At 46.5% G+C, this 26,076-nt stretch overlaps 1 protein-coding gene across 1 annotated transcript; it reads right to left on the minus strand.

Moving 5' to 3' along the window:
• Positions 1-14: 14 nt before the first annotated feature.
• Positions 15-22,460, minus strand: EHHADH (enoyl-CoA hydratase and 3-hydroxyacyl CoA dehydrogenase). The gene is made up of 7 exons (XM_069089358.1): positions 22,220-22,460; positions 16,681-16,784; positions 13,068-13,240; positions 9,899-10,010; positions 8,537-8,641; positions 5,279-5,620; positions 15-2,874 (listed from the first exon to the last, which is right to left on the minus strand). Exons 1-7 carry the CDS (start codon positions 22,291-22,293, stop codon positions 1,613-1,615), a joined length of 2,172 nt encoding a protein of 723 aa, XP_068945459.1. The 5' UTR covers positions 22,294-22,460; the 3' UTR covers positions 15-1,612.
• Positions 22,461-26,076: the final 3,616 nt, after the last annotated feature.

Consider the following 26,076-nt stretch of genomic DNA (forward strand, 5'->3'; position numbering starts at 1 on the left):
TCAAATGAAAAAAAGAATTAATAAGCATTTATTAAGCACTTACTGTATGCAAAGCACCAAGGTTACAAAAAAAAGAAAGATAATCCCTGCTCTTAAGCATCTTCCATTCCATTGGGGGAGACAACACATAGCAAAGGTTTCAGCTGCAGATGGGAGGGAAAAATCCTGGCCTTCAGGGAGCAACAGCAAAGACACCTTCTACTTCAATACCATTTGCAAAGAGAAAAGTTTCTCCATTTCTGATGTTGAATCATTTGATGGCGACAAGAATGATTTTTTAATGTACAAACACGGTGTCAACATAGGCTTGATGCGTAGTGTCCTATTTCCTTTTGTTTTGTTTTGAGTACATGGTTATCCATGCCTTTGTTGTTACATCACCAAAATTTCTCCTTGCAGCCTTCTCCCTGCCTCTTCCCAGAGAACCTGCACTGTTTTAACCTTTAATTTTTTATTTTACTCTTTTCTCAATTCCATGTAAATTTTTAACAAGTTTATTTTAATTTTCAGTTCCAAATCTCTCCCTCCTTTATCTCCTCCCTCCTTAAGAAGACAAGCAATTTGGTGTAGATTATACATGTGCAGTCATGCAAAACATTTCCTGATTAGCCATGTTGCAAGAGAAAATGTAGATCAAAAAAAAGTCCAAAAGCAATAAAGGAAGCAGAAATGCATGCTTCAATCTGCATTCAGACCCCATTAATTCTTTCATTGGAAGTGGATAGCATTTTTCATCGTAAGTCCTTCAGAATTGTCTTGGATCATTGCATTGCTGAGAACACCTAAGCCTGTTGTTACTGTGTACAGCATTCTCCTGATTCTACTCGTTTCACTTTGCATCAGTTCATGTAAATCTTTCCAAGTTTTTCTGCTCATCATTCCTTATAGCACAATAATATTCCATCACAATCATGTACTACAACTGGTTCAGCCATTCCCCAGTTGATGGGCATCCCTTCAATTTCCAGTTCTTCAAGTGGCATGGATCTGAATAGTGAGGGCTTTCTGTTCTGCATCTTCAGGAGCTATGGTAGCAACATTGCAAATACTAGATAGCATTCCCCCAGGGGATGCTCTTCAGGATGATCACTGTGGAGGCTGGGTTGGGAGCATCACCCTTGGTCTGGAAGGTGCTCCCTTGGCCAGGACTCCTGAGTTTGCCTGCTATGAGCAGAAGCTGGTGTAGGTAAGAAAGGCAGACAACTTCTCCATGATTGCTCCCCTCAAAGACGCCTGGAAGGGCAGGACTAGAAGTAGGTCCAGCGGGGTGGGAGGTACTTCTTTTTCCAAAGCTTTGGAGTTAAGGGTCTTGGACTGTCTCCACTGGGGTCTGACAGGAGGAGCGGGTCAAGGTGGTACTGCTGGTTTGAGATGCTTGGTACATGCCACATCCTTCCCAGTCACCAAGGGAGTTAAACAAGGCTGTTTATGGTATTGAACCAATAGAATCACCCTACAGAAGCAGTCCCACAGAAGGGGTCCCCACACCCATGATTTTCCCCATAGATTTTGCCTTCAAGTCTTTTAAAAGGCTTTGATTGAGTTTTGATTCATTACAACATTTGCCTGAGGTTGTTGGGTGGAAGGCACCCCCTGAGGACCCTGAGTGAAATCACAGTTTGCTGCTCTGAAGGCCACCCAAGCTCTGCCATTCCTTAAGAGGTGGGTTCCCCTGGGAGGCCAATTTCTTCAAAAGATTGCAGGGTTCCAACCTGGGGATGTCCGGATTCTTCTGGTAATATTTCTGTAATTTCTCAACCACTGTGGGTAGTCCCACCATGGAGGCATAGAACATGGGTCCACCCCTGTGCCTTGGCCATCCATAACCATTATTGTAAATTGCATCAATGTGTTCAGGGCCAGCAGCCATGCCATCTTCTAAGATACGAAAGCCTTCATTGATGAGGGAATACACCGCGCGCTCCAGGATCTCTTCTGGCTTGATGACCCGCGGCTCAATATTATGGCTCTGCCTGTACTCAGATAGGAATCTGGAAAGCCAGGGATCTGGTTTGTGAATCTTGCCCATTGGTTTGTCATAGAGATACCAGCCTTTGCCAGTCTTCTGGCCAAATCTTCCATGTTCACACAACATATCAGGAATTGGGCAATACCTTTGGCCATCACGTTGGCGCGGAGGCGTTCCTGGGGCTAATGCAGGTCCTGTGAGGCCCCGATTCTTCCGTGAATTCCAGCCCACATCCAACCCAGACAGATCTGACACGCGGAAAGGACCCATTCTGAAACCAAACTCTTCTAGAACTTGATCAACCTCCGCTGGCTGGCTACCATCTTCTATTAAGAAATTATTCTGTTCAGAAAAAGAGAACAGCATTCGATTGCCAACAAATCCAAAGCAATTTCCAACAACGACGCCAACCTTATTCATGGTCTTTGCCAACCTCATGACGGTGGCAATGGTAGTGGGGGATGAAAAGCGGCTAGGGATGACCTCCAATAAATTCATAGCATGAGCAGGGGCAAAGAAGTGGGTGCCAATGACCTGGTGAGGGGAGCTCGTGGACAAAGCGATCTCATCCACATCCAGGGCCGAGGTGTTGGAGCACAGGAAGGTCGAAGGCTTGCATTTAGCTGACAATTTGCTGAAGATCTGTTTCTTCAGACCCATTTCTTCAAATACGGCCTCTATCACTAAATCCACCCCTGCTACCTCATCCAGGGAGGTGGTGAATTGGAGCCGTGGCTGTTTCCACTCCTGGCCGATGCGCTTCTGTTTGGAGGCTTCATGTTCTAAGAGGGAAGTGATCACCTTTCTGGCCTGATCTAGCTGCTTCTCATTCTGTTCCACAGCAATAACTGGGATGTTGGCCCTCATCAGACAGAAGACAATGCCTCTTCCCATTGTTCCCAAACCTAGCGTCAAAAGAAGAGATTGGACCATGTAAGAAACAACAAGGTTTCTCCCTAGAGAAAAGGCTGAAATCAACCCTAGACAAATGGGCGGCCTCCTCACACACACAAATGTTCCACTAAGTAAAGAAAAAGAGACTGATCGTCACACAGTATTACATTGGGGTCTCATTCCCTCTGGGCCCCCAAGCACTAGCCTTTTCTTCATTCCCTATGCTCCTGAAATTAGACGTCTGGATGAAAAAAAGCTCATCACTTATACAGGCAGTGGAGTGCATGGAGTGGGCCAAGAGCTTGGAGTAAGGACAACCTGGGCTTGTTTGAATTCTGCCTCTGACACCGTACTACCTTTGTTACCATTTTGTCACATTCATACAGGTTGGAGATGCCATCTTGTTCTGCTCACCATTTTTGTGACTTTCCAGACCATAATTCTCTTCTCTGAGTACTGTTCCCCTATCTCTCACCATGGAAGTTTCTGGGGAGCAAATACTGTTTCAATTTTATATTAGCATGTACTAGATATTTAATCAATGCATTTTTTCATTCATTCATTCAGTCTGGAGCCAGGCCTCAGCTGGGACCTGTTGTTCATTCCCACAAGAGGTTTGGGAAGCTATCCCAGCCCTCAGGGATTTCTTTCTGGTTCCCTCGAATCTTAGCCTGCCCAGACAAGTAATAATTCTTCCCTACTCCAGCTATGCAAAAGAATGGCTGTCTCTGGATAAAGGTGTCCAGGCCCACGTAGCATCCAGGAGACCCCAGCAGGCCCCAGCCATTGGGATGGGGTTCCCAGCCAGTGGGGGAGTTTCCCACCAGGAGATAATTCAGAGTTGGGTTCAGGATGCATTACTTTGGCCCTTGGTCTCAAGACAACAGTGCCCTCCCTCGGCGTCAGGATAGACACTCCAGAGGCCATCTGCACTGCTCCCTCACTTTGTACATGAGAAAACTGAGGCCCAGAAAGTATCAGTGAAGGAACAGTACTTTATAGCAAAATCAGGGACCACAACTGTCTTAGCTTTCTCTAAACCTAGCACCTTTTGCTTACTACATGTCAGGAAAATGTCGGGGATACAAATATAAACAAAAAAAAGATAGCCCCTGCCCTCAATCAGCCTACATTCTAATATTGAAAGATAACTCTCAAAGTCTGAAGGAGAAAGGAGGGCTGGGCTGGCCCTTCCTCACGACGGAGGTTCTGGGAAGTATTCTCCAATGGGAAAAGGGGGCTAGAGGGCTGGAGGGAGAAGGCAGCTAGAGCCCAGTGACAAAGTCATTCTGGCTGTGCCCTTTCAACACCATGAGGTAGACATGGCACCAGAAAAAGGATATTAGGTCTCTCTTAATGGAATCTTAAGTTCACATTTGCTTTCTTTGTTGCCATGATTCATATTGAACTTGTGGTCGAGCACATGGAGAAGAATCCCTTGGGCTGAGAGGGTATGGGAGGGTTGAAATCTGTTGCCGTCGATGGGGGAAATCAGAGAGTGAACAGAGTGTTGGACTTTGTCTCAGGAAGACCAGGGTTCAAAGCCCTCTTGTGACACTTATTGATTATATAAGCTTACCCAAGTCACTTAACTCAGCCTCAGGTTCTTCACCTGTAAAATGGGATACTAATGCCCAGAGTTCCTGTCTCCCAGGACCATGTAGCTTCTGGTGCTTGGTCTGGCACATGAATAAGTGTTTACTGACTAATTGGCTGGCTCAATTAAGATGGGCAGGCATGGATAGAAAACAATTGTTCTGAAAAAGATGTGGGCATTTAATGCCCAGAATGAAAAATGTAGCATCTGTTAGCCTGAGATTTGACAGCTAGAACAGTGGATGTGATCCTGGGCTGTAGAGAGAGCCATAGCTTTCTGGAACAAGGACATGGCAGTCCTTCTGCACTCTGCCTTTGTCTGACGTCATCTGGAGAGTCTTGGGTGGAGTTCTGTGTGGGGAGTCACAGTTCAGGATGGCCACTGATAAGCTCAGTGAGCATCCAGAGGGAAGTAAGGATGAGGAAAGGCCTGGAGTCATTACAGAAGCATTACTTGAAGAAACTCAGGGAAGGTTTAGCCTGAAGGAAAAACCGAGAGGGACAGGAGACTAGATGTTTTGTGTTTGGTCCCAGAGGATACAACCAGGAGCCATTGCAAGAAGCTTCCAAGAGGCCAACTGAGGGCCCTTCGGCCTCTCAGGTTTAACAATTCTGTGACTCCACCAATGAGGAGAGAGGCACAGCACTATCAACATTAGTAACTCATGAAGAACGTCTACTAAGGCATACAGGGATGATGCCTGTATTTGTGAATGGGTCATACATCCTGAAGAGGTTGGGATTCTTGCCCTAGGATCTAAGCAAGTGTTTCCTCATGCTCTGGTATGGAAAATCACACAGACTTTTGAGATTTCTTACCCACTACCGCTGCAGATGAGATAGACTGTGGTGAGGAGGTCTTCCATGATGCCCCAGAGGGAGTCGACCACTTTGCCACAAATTTTTCAGCAAAGAAGGCATACTGCAGGGCTTTAGCTTGTCCTGAGCTCAGAAGGTACAGGAGCATCTCCTTCTCTTTCTCTTTCCCTTCTTCGTAGGGGTATTGGACAGCAGCCTGGACGGCTTTGACACAGGTCTCCCGAGAAATACACCCTGGGTACTGTTTCCTCATCTTAAGCAGGGCTTCCTGGAAAATCATGTCCACGTTTGGCAGCTTCTGAACCTGCCTCGTCGTGAGTCTCTTAGAGCCTATGGGTTGACCTGAAAGAAAACAGAACTGAATTTAGAAGGTTACCTATGAACATGCACATGGGGGAAGAGAAACTGAAAACCACAAACAAGACCCATTTCACTTGGTAATTAATGTTGAGATCTTAATTATACTCATTAGGACAATGAGTAAGTCCCTAACAATAGCAGCTGTGACACTTCCTCACTTTATGCCCATCCTCCCTAGTTAGCATTTAATCAGTGTAAGGAAATTTTCCATTCCTTAAATACATCATGAAAACTAGCATCCACCTGCTGATCCATCCGCACTCAACCTTCCTTCGATAGTAGGGAAGAATCTGATTCTGTTCATGGGATCATGAAGGAAAAATGTACTCGGGTAAGGATTTTCAGAGCATTGTGGATGGATTTAATGCCAGGAAAACTTGGGTTTGAATCTCCCCTCTGTCGCTGTGGGGGTCAGTGAGAAATGACTGCCTTCGGACTCCTCAGACCAAATGGCTTTTCCTCTCTTGCTCAGTGAGTTCCTAGGTGCCTCCAAGCTCCAAATTTAGGATGCTATATTCCTACAATGGGCACTAGGTGGCGCCAAAATACACAGAGCTCAAGGCTTGGAGCCAGGAAGACTCATCTTCCTCAGTTCAAATATGGCCTGAGGGGATCACGAGCTGGGTGACCCAGGGAAAGGTACATACCCCTGCTTGCCTCAGTTTCCTCATCTATAAAATGGGCTGGAGAAGGAAATGGCAAACTGTTCCTGTATCTCTGCCAAGAAAACCCCAAATGGGGTCATGGAGAGGCAGACATGATTGCAATTAGTAAACAATAACATGTTTCTATTGGAGTCAGAGGCCCTGGTTTCAAGCCTGGCTTTTCCACTTACTACCTGTGTAAGCTTGGACTAGACATTTTCTCTGGTCCTCAGTTTTCCCATTTGTCAAATGAGGGGGCTAAGCTGGATGGCTTCTGGAGTCCCTTCCAGACACAGTTCTAGGATCCTCCGGACACCAGAGCATCTTCAAGTATCTACAATGACCATGAAGCATCTTCTCTACCACTGTATCCTGAAATCACCCAGTTTCCCAGGGAGGATTCTTCAATATCTGTGCGCCCTCCAGTGGCCAAATTGTGAAATGTTGGGAACTGAAAAACTGTGAGAAGGGGAAGCTGGTGCATCTTCCTCTTCCTCTTCAGAGAATTCTTTCAAGCTGGAAGACGCCTATAGAGGCATTCTTCTACAATATACCAGACAGGGGCTAGACTTGGAGTCAGGAAGACCCAAGTTTGAATCCTGCCTTGGACTTTACTAGCCAAGTGATCCTGGGAAAATCACTTGACCTATATTTGCCTCATTTTCCTCATCTGTAAAATAGGGGTCACAACAGCCCCTACCTCCCTGGCTTCTTGTGAGGACCAAATGAGACCATATTTCTAAGGCATTTTGTAAACCTTAAAGCTTTGTATAAATGGTAGCTACTATTTTCTTAGCCAGGCTTTTTAAGGTCCTCTGATTCCCCATAACCTCCCTTTTCCACTCTACCAGATGCCTCTAAATTCAGCCTTTCCTCAGGTCCTGCTTGGACTCTGACAACAGTCTCCTAATTGGTTTCCCTGAACCAAGTCTTTCCCCTCTGCCTCTCAGAGGCTGCTGGGTGGGGCAGTGAATAGAGAACTGGGCCTGGAAAGAAGAACACCTGGTCTCGGGTCTGAGGGCACTTACACACAACCCCCAAAAAAAAAAAAAACACCTAGCCGTGTAACCTTGGGCAAGTTACTTAACCCCAAGTGCCCTCCAAAAAGGAAAAAAAAAAAGAACACCTGTTGTCACACTCCTACAAGCTGTGTGACCCTGGGCAAGTCACTTCACCTCTCTCTGCCTCAGTTTGTTCAACAGCAAAATGGGGATAATATTAGCACTTCCCTTGTGTGAGAATCAAAGGAAACAACATGCATAAAGTCTTTTAGGAGCTCCAACACTCTGAGTAAATGACTATTATAATGTTGTTAAAGCATAAATCTATGATAGTGCCATTCCCCTGCTCAAGAGGCCTCAACACCTAGGGGAAAATACAAGCTCCTCTGCTGGTGTCCCCATTCTTTCACAATCTTATTCCAGCAAGAAGCCTTTGCCAGGCTTTCATTTTTCTGCTTTCCCTCTGCGACAAGCCCATCTATGCCTTTTCTGTACAAATCTGTGCATTGTCTCCTCCATTAGACTGAAAGTTCCTTGAGGGCAGGGTCTGGTTTTTGCCTTTCTCCCTATTCTCAGGGCTTAGCACTCTTGTTTCGCACACTTTTCACCTGCAGTTCCTGCTTTGAAGCTACACTCCCACTGAAGAGCTGGGTGCCCAGAGCATGACTATTTGGTCCCTTGGGGGTTCTTAGGGGAGCCCTGAAAGATCAGAAGGTGTCGTTCTAAAGCTATGACTCATGAGCCCCCACTGGTGTGCTTCTTACTATGATTATGAGTAGATTATCAATTAGTCAGCTAAGGGACAGACACTGTATTGGACTTGGAATCAGGAAGACCTGAGTTCAGCCTCAGACATTGAATTAGCTCTAGCCCTAATGAACTCTGCTCCTCTTCCCCCACTCAACTCCTTCTCAAGGTTTTAACTGGAACTAGGTCTCTTCTCCACTAGCTCAAATCTCAAAATCCTTGGCATTCTTGTCTAGTTGACATTCAGCCAATCAGTTTCTGTGCAATATCACTCCAGTAGAGTGAGGACCTCCCCTCCCTTTAATCCAAAACCTATCATGGATTTTTCAAAAGAAAAGTGTTCTCAAGGCTTAGCATCTTTAACACTTTAAAAGGTGCAGAGTGATTTGATTTATTCAACCCAACCCTGCCCTAAAATCCCAAGACTTGTTTTAGCCTGCCTGCCTCCCTAAAAACTGGGCTGAGTAGCTTCTGAAATGTTCTCAAAGCAGCGCCAGATTCCTCACCTGAAACTTGTTTGGCCAACTTGATGGCTTCCTCAATTGGATCAGAGTTCACAATTTTGTCCAGTAGTCCCAATTTGAGTGCTTCAGGAGCCACAACATGTCTCCCTGCAACAAAAAAAATTTGGATGAAAAGGGAGTCAGCATGATAACCACAGAATTTCAGAGCTAGAAGCCAGCTTGGTTGGCAGTATGGAGGACTGGATTAGAGGTTTGGTCTTGGAGCCATAAAGCCAAGGTCATCATGACAGTTCCTGGAAAGGACCTTAGAGGTCACTTGGTTGAGCCCTCTCTCTCTCTCTCTCTCTCTCTCTCTCTCTCTCTCTCTCTCTGTCTCTCTCTGTCTCTGTCTCTCTCTTCTTTCTCCTCTCTCTCCTTCTCTCTCTCTCTCTCTTTCTCTCTTTTTTTCTTTTTTTTTTTGTTTTTGATGGGGAGAAGATAGGGCAATTGGGGTTAAGTGACTTGCCCAAGGTCACAAGGTTAGTTTTTGTGTTAAGTGTCTGATGCCAGATTTGAACTCAGGTCCTCCTGACTCCAGGGCCAATGCTCTATTCACTGCACCACCTAGCCACCCCAAGCCCATTCATTTTACAGATGAGGAAATTAAGACTAAAAGGGAGGAAGTGCCTTGAATGGGGTCATCCAAGTAGAGTGAGGGTAGGAGAGCTAGGATTTGAACCCAAGTCCTCTGACTCCAAATTTATACCACACTGCCTTTCCAAATCTCAGACACTTATTAGCTGTGTGACTTTGGGCAAACCATTTTGCTCCTCTGTGCCTCAGTTTCTACACCTGTAAAATGAGGTTATTGCACTACAGTCTCTGAGGTCCCTTTCCTCCTTAGAGTAACTAAATAATCCCCACCATGACATGGCCGACCAGCACTTGAAGATTTCCAAGAGAGGGGGAAGCCCCTTGCTTTCCACTTGGGGACAGCTTTAGTTATTAGGATTTTTTCTTGACATCCAGCCCAAATCTGTCCCTCTCACACTTCCATCCACTGCTCCAAGTTCATCTGCCTTGTGAGGCCAAGCAGGTCTTCCCACACAACAGTCTTTCCTCATGCAAAAAATCTTAGCCGCTCATCCACATCTCCTTTCCCATCCTTTAAAGGGCCAGCTCAGATGCCACCCACTTAGACAACCTCCCCCATAAAACCAAATAAAGTTGAGACTTTACTTGGTTATAGTCCTCCCAAGAGGTAGCTGAACCGGCGCCATTATACTCACCTTCCACACTGAGAAACTGAGGGCCAGAGGGGCCAGTCCAAGGTCATTTGGTGAGGCAGAGACATGAGCAGGCCTACAATGCATTCCTTCACCCTCTCCAACCTCACTATATAATGAGAGACAACTGGCTTTTTACCTGAGGTGATCAGGTCAAGGGAAGCAGGTATCCCAATGAGCCTGGGGAGAAGCTGGGTCCCTCTTGCACCAGGGAGAATTCCAAGGGTGACCTCTGGGAAGCCAACGCGAGCCTATCAAATGTGGAAGTATACCCAAATTCAGGGAGTTGTTCTGGTAGAACTGGCAGAAGCAGGCACTCAAGAAGACTCTCACTCAGGATCTTGCAGGTAGAAGCCATCCCGACCCACCTAGAGACGAAAAGGGATCCCTGCCATCACATCCCCAACAAGGGTGCCTCAACGGTGCTCAAAGAGACTCCACATAAGGACCCAAATTGCTCACTGTACTATTTCCACTCCATAGCTCCCAGTTCTGTCCTCTGGGGCCAAGCTGAATGACCCTGAGCCCTCTGAAACATGACTGACAGCCTCTAGTAACTGCAAACAGCTATCACGGCCCTTTGGCTTTTCTCTTATTCAGGCTGAACAGTCTCTGCTCCTTTCACCAGTCATCCTGGGGCCCAGCCTCCAGTCTCCCCTGGACCAGCCTGGTCACTCTCCTCTGGACACACTCTCAAAGTCCTTTGTGGGGACTGGGGACATGGAGCTGGAATTGGGATTCTGCCATTCACAAGGAGCTTCTGGGCAATTATGTTCTGAGCCTGTTCCTGTCTCTACAAAATGAGAAAATTGGACTAACTGACATCACAGGCCCCCTCTAGCACTGCTCCCATGAACCCTCCCAGATGTGATATGATCATGACAATATAGCGCCTACTAAGAGCCAAGTATTTCACAATTACCTCATTTGATCCTCACAACAACCCTAGGAGCCAGGTGCTATCATTATCTCCAATTTACAGATGAGAAAACTGAGGCAAACAGGGGTAAGTGACTTGCCCAGGGTCACACAGCTAGACTACAGATTTAAACTCAGGCCTTCCCGACTCTAGCCCTGGCTCTCTGTACACTATGGTGCCACCTAGCAGCCCTTGTCTTGGTTTAGTAAAGGGGACGTCACCATATCACCCTTGGCAAGGAAGGGGCTGGCCAAACTAGGGCTACAGGGCACCCCTAGACGTCGCCCTGTCCAGTCCAGTCTTTTCATGATGTGATCTCAGATGCTATGCTCAAACACCTCTGCATCAATATTTGCCATGTATTTTCAGCTGGAAGGGACAGAGATTCTCAGAAAAGGTATTTAGATATTATTGGCCAACTAATATTTAGTCAACAAACATTGACTAAATTCGTGTCAGGGGCCCAGACTGTGCTAAGCTAAGGTTACAAAGAAAGGCAAAAAACAGAACCTGCCCTCCCGGAGTTCCTAGTTTAATGAGGGAGACAAGGTACCTAAAAAGAAGGTGGGGCTAGAGTGGAGGAGGTGAAGAGAGACAGAAGGCATCGGATGGAGGAGGGGATACTTCTCCTGCAGAAGGTGGCACTTGAGCTCAGTAAGGAAACTAAGAGGCAGAGAGATCAGGAGGGAGGGCATGCTAAGGTGGGGCACAGTCCATGCAAAGCCTGGGGGCAGGAATCCAGCTCCAACCAGAAGGGCCTGAGAGGCCCTTATTTTTCCCTTAAGAGATCATCCTGACCCTGGATACAGGGTCCTGTGTCCTGGGAAAGGTCATGTGCCCTGCCCAGGCCTCAGCCTCTTCACCTGTAAAAAAGCCACCAGGGCTGGGCTAGATTAGATGGCCTCTAGGGTTCCTTTCAACTCTAGGTCATGGTTTCAAAACCCTCTAAAGCTGAAACTTGGATAATCTTGGTTCCTCTTTTGCCCCCAGGCTTCCAAGGACCCTAAGGGTCTGGCTCTTTCTAACCAAATAGGATGAGGCTTAGAGAAGCCCACCACCCCAGGAAACAGGTCAAGGCTAGGAGGCCCTGGCTCTTCCCCAGGCTGCCCTGCTCCACCCCAACATTCAGTCATTCATTCAGCCAGCATCCATTCTGGGCAATTTACTCTGTGCCCAGCATTGGGAATCTTAAGAGAATCTGTCAATCAGCAAGCATTTGTTACAGAGCTACTGTGTGCCAGGCCCTGTGCTGGACACCTGAAGGTCCAGTGACAAAGGGCCCTCAAATCCATTCTAGTGAGAGAAACAGCATAGACACAGAGAATTCAATACAAACCATAATATTAATAATTATAATTAATAATAATTAAATACCGGGGTGGCCAGGTGGCTCAGAGAGTAAGAGCACTGGCTCCAGTGTCGGGATGACCTAGGGATCAAATCTGGGCTCAGATACTCAGCACCACACCCAGAAATAACTGGCCTTGTAACCTTGAGCAAGTTACTTAACCCCGATTGCTTAAAAATAATAATAATAATAATTAAATACCAACAAAACAAGCTGAATGGGAAGTAACACCTTATTTTCCTTAATATGATGCAAGTTCTTTGTGGGTAGGGTCTATTTTGTTCTGATTTTTTAATTCTCAACATACGGTGCTTGGCACACAGTAGGAGCTTAATAAATGCTTGCCGATGGATTGACTGTCTCTCCGGTGTCTACAGTAGGAGCTCCATAATGCTTGCTGATTTTCTCTCTTAGTGACTGACATACAGTAGGAGCTTAATAAATGCTTACCAATTCATTGATTCTCTTAATATCCCCAATGTCTAGCTCAGTGTAAGTGCCTAATAAATGCTTGCTGATTGAGTGACTGAACACAATGTAGAAGAACCTGTCTTCCCCTACTGGAAGCAGCTTTGCTTCCCCTGTGCTGGGAGATCCTCAGGTCCTGGCCCTGGGCAGAGCAGGCTGAGAGACCCCTGAAAGAATCTCTCTTTGTAAGAATTTCTCCATGTAGTTGCTAAGTACTCAGCCCAGGGCCAGTTAGGTAGTGCAGTGGCTAGAGGAAGACCTGAGTGTAAATCTGGCTTCAGACGCTTACTAGCTCTGTGACCCTGGGCAAGTCACTCAACCTCTGGAGAAGGAAATGACAAACCCCTTCAGTCTGTTGCCAAGAAAACCCCCTGGACAGTCTGGTCCATAGGGTCATGAGCTCCTGTTGGACGTGACTCAAGAAAATGACAATCACCACTCAGCCCGGATCCCAGTCACTGTCTCCTCCCAGGGGAGGTTGGTCCCACCTTCTTAGCCTTTGCAGGAACCCTTTGGAGCAAGGTCTGAAGTCTGGGGTCAGAGAGAGCCCAGTGCTGCCCCCAGAGCCGCTACCTTGGCATCAGCAATCCTGTAGTGACAGCCCAGCGCCAATTCCAGGCCTCCTCCCAGAGCCACATCCTGGATGGCAGCCACTGAAGGCTTCCCCATGCACTGTAAAATATCAACTATGGTGCCCAAAAGAGTGGCTGGCCTTTGTGGGGAGCTAAAGCCTCGAATGTCAGCCCCTAAGGAAAGAAAAAGAAGAAAAATGTCAGGGAAAAAGGTCATGTTCAGCATAACCCACCAGACAGTTTTTGGAAGGCAGTCTGGTGTGAAGGACAGAGCATTGCACTTACAGTCAGGAAGATGTGGGTTCAAATCCTATCTCTGACCCTTGTGAGCTCTGACCCTGGCCTATTTTATCCCTCTGAGCCCGTTTCTTTATCAATAAATGGAGACATAAGTAAGAGGCAGAGATGGGGTGTGAGTGCATTCTAGGCAAGGAAGCCAACCTCCTTCCTCCCAAGGAGAGAAAAGTCATAGATGCTACCTTTCTCCATGGTCTGCTCATGGTCTGGGGGCTAGCTTGCCCCATCACTTGTCCCCAACAAAATAATTAGACTGGGACTGGAGTAGGAGGAATTTGAAAAACAGACTAAGATGTCTAAAATGTATCTGGCAGGCAATGGGGAGCCATTGAAGATTCTGGAGTAGGAGTGCCACACACAGAACTACACGTTAGGAAGTGAAGTTTGGTGGGTTCTGAACTGGTGGACTGAGGAGGCCCAAAGAATACCTGAGGAGTAGTGCTCTGTTCCGGCTAATGTCTTTATCAATGACTTGGACAAAGGGAAACTTGTCGATTCTGCGGCTGACATGGAGCCATGAAGATTGGCTAAGTCACTCAGTCAGTATGCATTCATTAAACACCAACTATGTGCCAGGCCCTGAACCAAGAACTGGGATTTCTAGCATGTCAGATGATAGAGGACAGCGCCTCACATTTTTTGCCCAGGTTGGAATGACCAGCCTTATCCCCTCGGCTGGGCATGAATATAAAATCTTCCTCTTTGACCAGAAATGATCATGCCCTTGGTTACTCATTTCCAATCTTTGGGGTCCCAGTTGGGGTTTTCTTGGTCAAGATGCCGGAGGAGTCTACCAAGGGCCAGTGGGGAGAAGAGGTTTGTCCTGTCACCCAGGCATCCAGGGTCAGAGGTTTTGAGACTGTCCAGGGTGGATGCTGGGACAGGACGTGAAGGATGGGTGGGGGCTTGCCAGAGCTGCTGGGTTTAAGGCTGCATGCTCTTTCCAGGGAAGACTCTTCTGCGCCATGGGAGCATTCCAAAGTCAAGTGGATAATACTCATCTCTGCCCCCAAACCAGAGAGGAGATTAGCAGATGAATATCTGGTAAGAAGCAACGAGCCTGGGAAAGAGGCATCATCTGGATGAAAGGGCCAGTTCCAGCGGAATGGTCAGTAGCACTGGGAAATAGGTTATTGCTAGGTGACAGTGTCCTGAGATCAGCAACATGATCAGAGCCTGGGAGGATGATGTGAACAAAGAGCCGGGTCAACCAAGGCCAAGAAGAGGGCATTGACTGTGCTGAGGAACAATCTTCTTCCCTAAATGGAAAGTGAGTGTGTGACCAGTTAGAGCATGGGCAGATTTTACCAAGTGCAATGGGCCAGGCAAATAGGACTCACTAAGGATTGCCAGCATGGTATGAAAAGCTGGAGAAAAGGTACCCACACTCTTAACTTCTCTTTTCTCAGCTTCACTTTCCCTGTCTGCAAAACAAAGAGGTGCATGGGACCATAGCTCTCCAGCTGGAAGGACCTTGGAGGCTGGATCCAACCCTCTCACTTTACAGATGAGAAAACTGGGATCTAAAGTATAGTGACTTGCCCAGGGTCACACAACTAGTGAGAATCTTGGGAATAGCAGTGACCTTCAGGCCACTGGTCTTGCTTCCAGTCCAGGCACCACAGTCACTGTGGAAAAGGGGCCCACTTTCTTCACCAACCTCCATCTACTGCCAGTTAAGGCCAAGAATCCTGGTCCTGCTTCCAGCCCAGCACTTCCAGCCGCCATCCCAAACAGTCATTTACCCTGTCTCACCCCTCCAAACTTGGGGTCGAGCAGCTGCTTCTGTAAAGCCACAATGACTGCAAAGGCCCAGGTCAGAAGAGTCTTGCTACCAAAATCCTTGGCACAGCTGAAGGGCTCAAGATCAGGAACTGATGTGAAGTTATCAATGACAATGACATTAGGGGTGAAGCAGTGCCCTCAGCTTTGCTGCGGAGCCCTAAGGTCCACGGGACCTTTTCCTGTCGTCTGGAGCTTCAACTTTCTGTGTGTTGTCTGCCCCTTACAATGGGAGCCTCCAGAGGACCAGAACTGGCCATCAGTCAGGGCCAGTGTGGCTAGAAGACGTCGGACATCCCTTTCAACCCTGACTTTCAATAACCGTCTAAATTTCTGTAACCAAGATCTCTTCGTATCATCCTTTCAGGGAAATCCCTCCCACACAGTTTGTTAGGGGAGGGACAGTCAGTGCACAGCACTGTATGATGATAAATGCTCTAAACATCCCTGCGCCTGCACAGTGAGATACTGAGATGGGGCGGTGCAAACTTGTGAGGGGATTGCTGGCAACGTGCCTTCTTTGTCTGATGCCCTATAAAGCAGGTGGGCATTGGTCAGTGAATGGGGAGCCTTAGGGTTGAGTGCACAGAAGCTGTCTGTACCTTGATCAGCCCCCATCAAGGGTTGGGGGAATCTGTGTTTGCCTCAGCTGGCCCCCACTAAGGCATGAGGGGATTCAGTGGGTGCACAAGCTGTGCCTGTCTCCACTGATCCCATGAAGACCTGGGGGGAGTTGCACCCCCTTCTTGCCGGCCCCTGCAAAAGGTGATTAAGGAATGCCGTAGGAGTGTGTCCTCCCATTATCAGCAACCCTCTCTGAGAAAACTAGACTAGACTAAAGTAAGATCATTAAGCCCTTCTTGGTGTCTTTCCTGTCTGACCAGATCAAGAGTGACCCTGTGCTCGCAGCCCTCCTGTGTGCTGCATTTGTTGGCCTTACAGGCATATATGAGGAAGTCAGAATATTGTGGGGTGGGGGGGGTGCAGCAGGAGGCCTATGGTTGAGTCTGGGGCCTGAGGTTTGGTTAAAGTAAGATTGTGTGGTTAAATCGCGACGTACCTGCTGTTCAGGGGGCCCACAGAATATTGGGGCTGGGAGCAGCTTGATTGGGATGCCAACAGATAGACTGTTAGAGCTTCTTTCTTTTTTCTCTCTCCCTCCTACTCTCTCTTCCTTCCTTCCCTCTTTTCTTTCCTTCTTTCCATCCACCCTCCCTATTTTAACTTAGCTCCCCAGATTCAGTTTCCCCATCTGTACAATAAGGGGGGTTGGGTTAAGCGACCTCTAAGAGCCCAGACTTATAATCCTAGGGATAGATTTGTCAGAAGCAGGATTTGAACACAGGTTCCCTGGCTCTGAGACTTGTTTTCAATAAGAACATTATAATGACTCTTTGAAGCAAGACAGAAATGTGAGTTATCATTATAGCTATTGCGCTGTCCAAAGGCACCTCCCGCTGAGGCCCCCAGAGCAGCAGAGGACCACGGAGCACCTGGGATAATGAGTGGGGAGGGGTCCAGAAAGCCCCATTTACCTGCAGAGAACTTCCCATCTGCCCCACAGATGACGATGGCTTTCACCCCTGGGTCATTCTCGGCTTTCTTCAAGCTGTCAAGCAGGCCATCAACCACAGCCTTACTGGAAGGAAAAGAAGAACAAAGTTCAGGACCCATGGGCCCACCGCGTTGGGCTCCCCACCCCAATGATGGGAAAACACATACTTAGTCTCATCACCCTGTTTCCCATAGTTTTCACTTCTTTTCCAACCTTGTCCTGCCCCATCTGGAGGTGACATGTTGGGGTGGACATTGTCCCTGCTCTCCCCTGACCTTCACATCTAAGCACCAGTCTAGTCCATTCTCGATCCACAGCCTGCCCCTTTATCTCTTCTCCCATGGCTACTAGCCTAGAGCAAACCTCCATCACCTCTTGCCTGAACCATCACAATAATGCCCCAATTATTCTCTTTGCTTCATCACTCCCATTGAACTCCACAATCGTCAAAGTGACTTTTCTAAAGCCCAGATCTGACCAGGTCATTTCTCTGTTCCATAAACTCTAGTGACTTTACATTATTATTATTTTTTTAATTTTTGAGGCAATTGGTGTTGAGTGACATGTCTAGGACCATACAGCTAGCAAGCACATCCCAGGTTGGATTTGAACTCAGGTCCTCCTGACCCCACAGCCAGCCGTCCATCCACTGAACCACCTAGCTGCCCCCTAATGACTCATTAGCTATTTATCTGACCCTAGTCTCTCTCCTGAACTCCAATCAACCAATCAATTGATCAATAAGTACTTATTCAGTGTTTAATACATGCTGAGCATAGAGAAACAAAGAACATTTAATGGAGGAGACACCACATGTAAAGGTGGGTCCATTCAACACACCTGAGTGACTGCCAAATGAACCTTAAACCCGGGAGGTTCTATTGCCCTCTCATCTGTAAAACGTAGTTAATCATAGCACCTGGCCCTCCAACTGTTGTGAGGTCGAAACTAGATACTATCTACACAGTACTTTGTAAACATTACAATGCTGTATAAATGCTGTCCAATATTATTATCTTAGAGGGCAGCAAGAAGGACATAGAGCACCCAGTCTGGAGTCAGGAAGAGCCGAGTTCAAATCTAGCCTCTGACACTTACTGCCTGTGTGACCCTGGGAAAGTCACTTAACCCCATTTTCCTCAGTTTCTTCCTCTGTAAAATGAGTGGAGAAGTAAATGGCAGACCAGCCAAATATCTTTGCCAAGAGAACTCAAATGGGGCCACAAAGAGTTGGACCTGACTAAAATGACTGAACGAGACAAAAATGTGATCAATAGCCACTTGGATGGTACCAGCCCCTTAACAGGTGAAGTTAACTACAAGAAGCAAGCCCAAATAAGTATTTATAAAGCATTTTAAACTCCTGAGGGAAGCTCATTAATGACCAGGAGGTGGCATTTGGGGGGACCATAAAACTGGAGGCAGCAGATCTTGTGTCTGTCTGTTGCCCCAGCCTTGGAGGCCAACCTCCATGAAGGCTGCTTGTTCTCAGGGCTCCTGATTTCTGCCATAAGTATGGCCTGAAGGAGGAGGAAGGAGCTCAGAACCACTGGCATAGGCAGGCAGCTAAGCTGAGCCTGGGTCTGCTCACTACACGATTGGCAGGTACAGCCTGTTCCTGTTCTGCAGGCATCTGCCCTGCCAATGATGAAGAGAATTTATTCTGTCTGTAGGACAGTAGCAGAGCAGAGACACAGGAAATATGTGAGGAAGGAGGTAAGGGAGGGACTTTCAGACCCAGGTCCACATTGTCCCACTGTACTGCTGGTGTCCATCTCACACCTATCAGATTGACTGATAGAACAGAAAAGGAAAGTGATAAATGTTGGAAGGTAGGTAGGGAGCTGATCCAACCATTCTGGAGAGCAATTTGGAAGTATGCCCAAAGGCCTATCAAACTGTGCATACTCCTTGATTCAGCAATATCACTACAAGGTCTGTATCCCAAAGAGATCATAGAAGTGGGAAAAGGACCCGTTTGTACAAAAATATTTATAGAAGCTTTTTTTTTTTGTGCTGACAAAGAATTGAAATTGAGGGGATGCCCATCAACTGAGGAATGGCTGAACAAGTTGTGATATGTGATTGTGATAGAATACTATCGTGCTATTAGAAGGATGCTTTCAGAAAAATCTGGAAAGACTTATGTGAACTGATACAAAGTGAAGTGAGCAAAACCAGGAGAATGTTGTACAACGACATTCTATGATGATCAACTGTGAATGACTTAGCTATTCTAAGCAATACAATGATCCAAGTCAATTCCAAAAGAATTGCAATGAAAAATGCTATCCACCTCCAGAGAAAGAATTGATAGTCGGAATGCAGTTGAAAACATAATTTTTTCTCTTAATTTTGTTTTGCTTTTTTTTTGTAACATGACTAATATGGAAATATGGTTTGCATAATTGATATCATATTTCTTGCCTTCTTAATGGATAAGGGAGGAGTGGGAGGGAGGAAATTTGAAACTCAAATTTTTTTTAAAGAATGTTAAAAATAGCCATCCACATCCAGAGAAAGAACTATAAAATCAGAATGCAGAGCCAAACAGACTATTTCTGTTTTGTTTTGTTTTTTTCTTTCTCATGGTATCTCCCATTCTTACAATTCTTCTATGCAACATGACTAATGTGAAAATGTGTTTAATCAGAATGTATGTGTGGAGTCATATCAGATTGCATTCCATCTTATGAGCGAGGAAGAAGGGAGAGAAAGAAAATTAAAAACTTATGGAAGTGAATGCTGGAATCCAAAAAATAAATGAATAATTTTTTAAAAAATAAACAAATAATAAATATTTTAAGAACAAGTTCTCCCCTCCTTTTTTCCCTTTGCCCTGCCCCCACCATTTGAGGGTCTATATCTGGAAATAATAGGAAGGATGATAGTAAATGTAGTAATCACCTTTCTGCTACTTCCCTTTCACCTTAAAACCTAGAGTTAACTCTCACCTTTGACCATTACTTAAGCACCAAATATGCTGATTCTACAGATAGTACACAACAGTTGCACTATAGTACAGGGTCCAAAAGTCATGTTTTTCCTAGATCCAGAATAACTACAAAAATGAACAGAGGATAGCATTTATTTTCAATTTAATTTAATTTAAATCAATACCCCTTGCCATATTGTTTTTTGTTAATTCTGCAGTCATCATTAACTGAGGCTGCTGAGAGAGGGGTAGCATTATAGAGGGTTGGAAGCAGAGCCAGGAAGAGCTGAGTTCAAATCCCACTGCCTTAGACACCTCTTAGCTAAAGCAGTCACTTTAAGCTCTCTCAGCCTTAGTTTCCTCCTCTGCCAAATAAGGGGGATGACCTCTAAAGTCCCTCCCAGCTCTGATCCTGTAGTGCAGAGGTTCAAATTAGAGAAAGCAAGACAAGCAGAATAGAAATGTAATGATGCTAGGTGGCGGCTAGGTGGCGCAGGGAGTAAAGCGCTGGCCCCAGAGTCAGGAGGACCTGAGTTCCCTTCCGGCCCCAGACACTTAACGCCCACACACAAAAAAAGAACTAGCCATGTAACCTTGGGCAAGTTACTTAACCCCAATTGCCCTCCAAAAGGCCAAAAAAAAAAAAAATGCAATGATTCTCATAGACCTTTCATGTGAACAGTTGTAATTCTTGCCCAGCTGCCCCTTCAAAGCCCCATCCATCCCCTTCCCCCCCTTTTTTTTAAATTTTTCAGTCGGATTAAAGGACTGTACCTACATTACTTTATCAATCTTTCAGACACTTCCAAGAAATATAGCCTGGAGGATTAAATAGACAGGCTCCCTTTCTGCTCAACTCAAAGCACTTCTTTCTTCCTTCCAAGGTCTTGTAAAAACCAAGGCCAAACAGCTTTCACAAAGACGTTCCCCGCTTATTAAATAAAAATAGACAAAACTACACAATTAGCTAGCTCAGCAGAGAAGGCCACCTCTACTCAGCTTTCAGTTGGTGCCAGGGATTAGATCTCTCATTCAGTAAAGCCCCAAAGTCCTTGGGTTAAGCTGCTTTAGGAAAAGAATAATTCTCATTTCCCTGACCAGTGTCCACTCCAGTTTCAGCCTTAAAGGAGGCTTAAAGAGGCTCCTTTCTTTAGTGTTCTCCTGAAAGATCAAGTAGGAGCTTGCCTTCACATACAAAATAAGATAAGGCTGACTCCCAGGTTGGGGCTTCCCTTGGAAAAAGACTGAAGAGAGTGTTCCAGAGGCATTGACTCTACCTCTTTGGGACTGTTTCCCTAGTGCAAAATGAAGGCTCTAATATATCTCCCTGCTCTAAATATGTGTCAAATGATAATGACTGGGAAAGGAAAATGGATGTAACAGGAAGAACACAGGTTTGCAGTTGGAGGACTGGGTTTTCTTGCCTGTGAAATTGAGGGAATTGTAAGAGAAAGATCTTGGTTTGTTGAAGCTAGAGCAGTAAGGGAACTCAGGCCCTGAAGGTCTCTTGGAACCACCAGAGGGGCCAAGATTGGGGGTTTTACAGGTGAGGAGAAAGGGTCACCAAGCTTTGGTAGCTTTGGTGCTGGTCACCAAGGCAGTGAGTGCTGAGAGGCAGGATGACCTCTAAACTAGAGTTCTGAGTGAGGAAAGGCTCCCTCAGCCCTTTCTAGCTCCTGTTAGATTATTGGAGCTGGACTCCTGCCTCAAGCCTTTGCACTGGTTTGTCCCATGCTTACCATGCCCTCCCTCCATCTCTCTGCCTTTTAGCTCCTTCAAGACTCAGTTCAAGTACCCCCTTCTGCAAGAGGCTTTTTTTGGCGTTCCCATCACCCAGAGCCCTCCTCAGATTACTTTCCACCTAGTCTATATGTGGGCATCTGGGTGGTGCAGTGTATAGGATGCTGGCTTTGAAGTCAGGAAGATTCATCTTCCTGAGTTCAAACCTGGTTTTAGACACTTGCTAGGTGTGTGACCTTCAGCAAGTCACCTAACCCTGTTTGTCTCCATTTCCTCATCTATAAAATGAGCTGGAGAGGCAAATTAAATATAGGTATCAAAATATCTACTGTTTAGAGTTTACAGACTCCAGCTTGGAGGCTGCCCTCCAGGTGGTATCACACTAGTGGAATAGTGAGTAGGGCAGCAAGCCTTGGGTTCAAAATCCTTCCTCTCCTCTTAATACCTAACCAGCAGGAGCCTCAGTTTCTTCTCCTGAAAAATGAAGGAGTTGAACTCCCGTCTTCGAAGGTTGTCTCTGAGTTCTATATCAATGATCCTCGCAGTTCCTCGGTCAGGGGACAAGTAAGTTTTTGTGCCCCTGCCAAATGCGTGCGGCTTGTTTGCTTACAGTCTAGCTGATTTCTAAGCACAGATATCACACACCACGAAAGTTAGGCTGGCAAGAAGCCGGCGGATCGCCCAGGCCAGCTCTAAGCGGGGATGGCATCTAGCGCGTGGCCCACCACGGAAGGGAGGGCCTGAGCCCGGAGCGCCCTGGGGTCCCAGCTCCGACACTTAGTGACTGCGGGGTGCGGCGCGCGGGGCCGCAGCTGCAGCGTCGCGCCCCCTCCCTCTCACCTACCTAAAGGTGTTCAAAGGCGGGTTTTGGAAGCGGATCAGAGCCAGAGAGCTGTCCAAAAGCGTGTATTGGGCCATGGCGCCTTCCAGTCACTGGCCAGGCGCTCCAGCCAGGACTTCAGTGAAACCCAGCGAGGGGAGGACCCACCCTCGGCCAATGGGGTCCCGTGGCCCGCCCCGACTCTCCCCCTCGGGATCCTTCCCCTTAGTCTCTCCCTCCCCAGCCTCCCCACCTCCAGACCCACCCCTGGGAAGCCTGGCCCTCGCTTCTGCGGTTGTCCTTTGCCTTTCGGCTCCACTCCCAAGATCCCGACTGTCCCTGCTCCCTCCGCTTGCCTCCTGCCCAGGACCTCCCCCTTTTCTCCCTCAGCTGGCTCGCAGGTCCCAGACGAGGCCTCCCAGCCTTCACCTCCCGGCTGCGATCTCCCTCCATCTCAGGACCTCTCCCCTCTTTCCTGCCCACCTTCCCACACTCCCTGCCGCCTGTACTCTGACTGACGGAGAAGCAGGATCAGTGCCAATGCTCCCTGCACACAGTCAGAGAGAGGCACGTGGATAGGTTACTTTCTGACTTTGCCCCCCTTTCTTTTTTATTCTTGCGATAAGGAATGGTTTGCTGTGATGGGGGTGGGGAGTGATAAATTCAGAAGTGAAGGTGATATGAACACAAAAAGATAGCTCCAGGATTTGTAAAAGGGATGTCCCTAAAGCATAGTCTGATCATGTGACTCCCTTGCTCTAGAACAGGGGTGGGGAACCACCTGCCTAGAGACCACATGTGGCCCCTTTAATAAATGGGATTTGTTCTGCAAAACTTGGACTCAGTCAAAAGGCTGCATTGAAGGATCTAGAAGGCCACATGTGACCTTGAGGTCAATGGCTGCCCACCCCTGTTTTAGAAGGTTTGATGACTCCCTATTGTCTCTATGGCAAAATCCAAAGCCCTTTTATAAGCAACTGAAGCATGGAGATCTTTCCAAACTCAGTCTCAAAGCAGAGGTCCTGTTTTCAAAGATCATGAAAGGGAAACTGAGGAAAACCAAATCTAAGTTGTCTAGATTTTGTTTCCTTTATTCTGTCACAGGCCTTCTTGCCCACTGTGAGCATGCACTCCCACAGGGGAAAGGGGATGTAGTGTCCCTTGCTTTCTTTTTCCCTGAAGCATCCTCAGCCCAAGGCTCAGAGGTGGAGGATAATTCAGAAGAACTTAAGAGGGCCTGGCCTGGGCTCAAGTTATGCAGACAAAATACATGAGAGACAGAGATGCAGGGGGGCATTCAACCAGAGATTAGGTTCACGTATCCATGTCACCTCTCCAAGAAACCAGTGGGGGCTCAGGACTGGCATCCTAGGGAGAAGTGGAAGGAGAGACAGAACCTTGACCAGAGAGAGAGGGTGGGAGAGAAGATAGGAGCTGCCCAGTCTCTCTGCTACCTCCCCCAAGAGAGACCCAGAGGTCACAGTTTCTGCTTGGTCATCAAGGGGAGGAAGGATTAAGGGAGGAGGGAACCCCATCCATGAAGGAGCAACCCTGTGGCTTGAATACTTTGGGTGTGGAAGTATAACTCAAATCAGGTGACTAGACCTTTGTCCCAGATTTTCCTCTGCACATCTAATGATGTGATGGGACCTGGACCCCTAAACAGAAATGAAGACTTCTTTGAAAGCAGCCCAGTCCTTGAACTTTCCCACACTTTTCCCAGTTCCTGGCATTTTGCCTGAGACATTTGACCCAGTCCAGCTCACCTAGATTCTCAATAACCCTTTTAACCGTGACTCTCCTATCATTGCCTCACCTGGCCCATCCCAGGCTCCATAATCCTGTTGGTCACCCCTGGCTGTTTACCACCCCTTAATCCCATCCATATCTTCTCACTGTCTTTTCTTATCTATAAATATCAGTTTTATCCCCATCAAATTGCAGATTCTTGGAATCTTACCCCTGCTGTTATTGTTACAAATAAACCTCCATACTTTGACTGAAAGAAGCCTTGAGTGGTTGAATTCTTTCAAGGCACACCCCCTGTATCCTGCATTTCAGGGTTCCCACACCCCAAACCACAACATCACCATCTTTCATCTGAATTTGCAAGAGACATAGTTACTGCTCTGAGTGGACCCTTTAGGTCCAGAGGAAAAATTAAAGAAACTGGATAGGTAGTTTGATGTCTTCCAAAAAAGGGAGATGAGTTTTTGTGATAGTTGCCCAAGCAGTACTGAGAGAAATTATTATTAATAACCAATGATTTGGGAAGATCCAGAGTTTCCCTTTTTTCTTTTTTTCTTTTTTCTTAAAGTAATCAGGGTTAAGTAACTTGCTCAAGGTTACACGGCCAGTTATTTCTGGGTATGGTGCTAAGTATCTGAGCCTGGATTCGATCCCCAGGTCATCCCGACACTGGAGCCGGTGCTCTTACTCGCTGAGCCACCTGGCTGCCCCTTTCCTTTTTTTCTATAGTCCTCATTTCAAAGTTCAGTCTCTTGATTGAACTCAACGTTGATAATGAAGCTGAATTAACTCTCCTCAATCTTGGTCAGACCTATCCAACCTTACAAGGAATTTCATCTAAGGCAGGGAAGTCCATTGTATTGTACTCAGGTTTAGGTGGGGATAAATTCTTTCATTAGATTGCCCAAAGTTGGGGATACTCTAGGTCTCTCTTTGTTCAAGAGTGACATGGTGTCTCTCTCTCAGCCCCTCACTGGAGTGAGTCCACTTCTCATTGGAATATTCATTCTCTCATTAATTGCTAACCCAACAGAGTTAATCACCACCCTCTGGAACACCCACTTTTCCAAGGGCATATAAGCCAGGAGCCTGCCCCCCCCCATGAGGATCTTTGGCATTCAAAAGTGCTACTGACCTCTTTTATTAAAATGCTAGAATTATTAGTAAAATGACTAATTACCCAGAAATTATGTCTCTTGAACCTTTTAAACATTACAATAAAAGTCCATTCTACATTTTTTATTGATTTAAATAAAATCAGTCCAAGATCCTCTGTCTGGTAGCAGAGGAGCCTTATATGAGTCATTAGGGAAACAGGAACTGAATTCTGATGTTCTCAGGGGAACAATGGCATAGAGATTTTGAATTGATTCACATGTGAGCTAGAAATATTGAAATGGAACTAATCTTTCCAGTATGTATCTATATATACACACTCTATCCACTGCTTTACCTAATTGCCCCAGCATATAGTAGGTACTTAATAAATGTTTGTTGAGTCCACTCTCAGACTAGTGAAAATGGCAAAAATGAAGAATGGCAATGTTGGAAAGGCTGAGAGAATTCCAGCACACTGGTCGATCGTTGGTGGAGCTATGAATCGGTCCAATCGTTCTGAATATATGACTTCAAAGTCACTGAACTATGCCTGCCCTTTTGTGATAATTCTATTAATATTTGATTAGTTATTAATAGTGATGCCAATATTAGGCCTATTCTCCAATGAGAACAAAGAAAGAGGAAGAGGACTGTGTGTACAAAAAAATCTATAGCAACTCTTCTTGTTATACCAAAAAAACTGGAAACTAAGGGAGTGTCCATCAATTGGGGAATAACTGACCAAATTATGGTGAGTGAATCTAACAATATATCATTGGCCTATTTTGTTTGTTCTTTGTCCTTTGTTCTAGAAGAGGTCTGTGACATCAGGGAGGTGGTGCCGTGACATGTAGTGAATTGGATTTAAATGAGGCAGGGCCGTGCTCTTCAGGAGTCATCTGGGTCCAGTAGCAGGACATGGATCAGGATAGAATGACTGGAGATGACCCTGAATGCAGTGGGAGACCTTAGCCTTTTTAAGCTAAGATAATTAACAGGTCTCAGTTTGGCTGAGGAAACTGTGATTAAGGCTA

The sequence above is a fragment of the Petaurus breviceps genome, unplaced genomic scaffold (assembly GCF_028583685.1).
Source record: "Petaurus breviceps papuanus isolate PSGF00001 unplaced genomic scaffold, PetGlider_PUasm1.0 186, whole genome shotgun sequence".
NCBI lineage: Eukaryota > Metazoa > Chordata > Mammalia > Diprotodontia > Petauridae > Petaurus > Petaurus breviceps.

What these genes read in the sequence shown, in the direction of transcription:
- EHHADH (XM_069089358.1), bottom strand. Translation starts at nt 22,293, where the DNA reads ATGGCCCAATACACGCTTTTGGACAGCTCTCTGGCTCTGATCCGCTTC. An exon ending in CCGCCTTTGAACACCTTTAG is followed by an intron (nt 16,785 to 22,219) that starts GTAGGTGAGAGG and finishes TTTTCCTTCCAG; the next exon opens with TAAGGCTGTGGTTGATGGCC. An exon ending in CCTTGACCTGATCACCTCAG is followed by an intron (nt 8,642 to 9,898) that starts GTAAAAAGCCAG and finishes TTTTTGTTGCAG; the next exon opens with GGAGACATGTTGTGGCTCCT.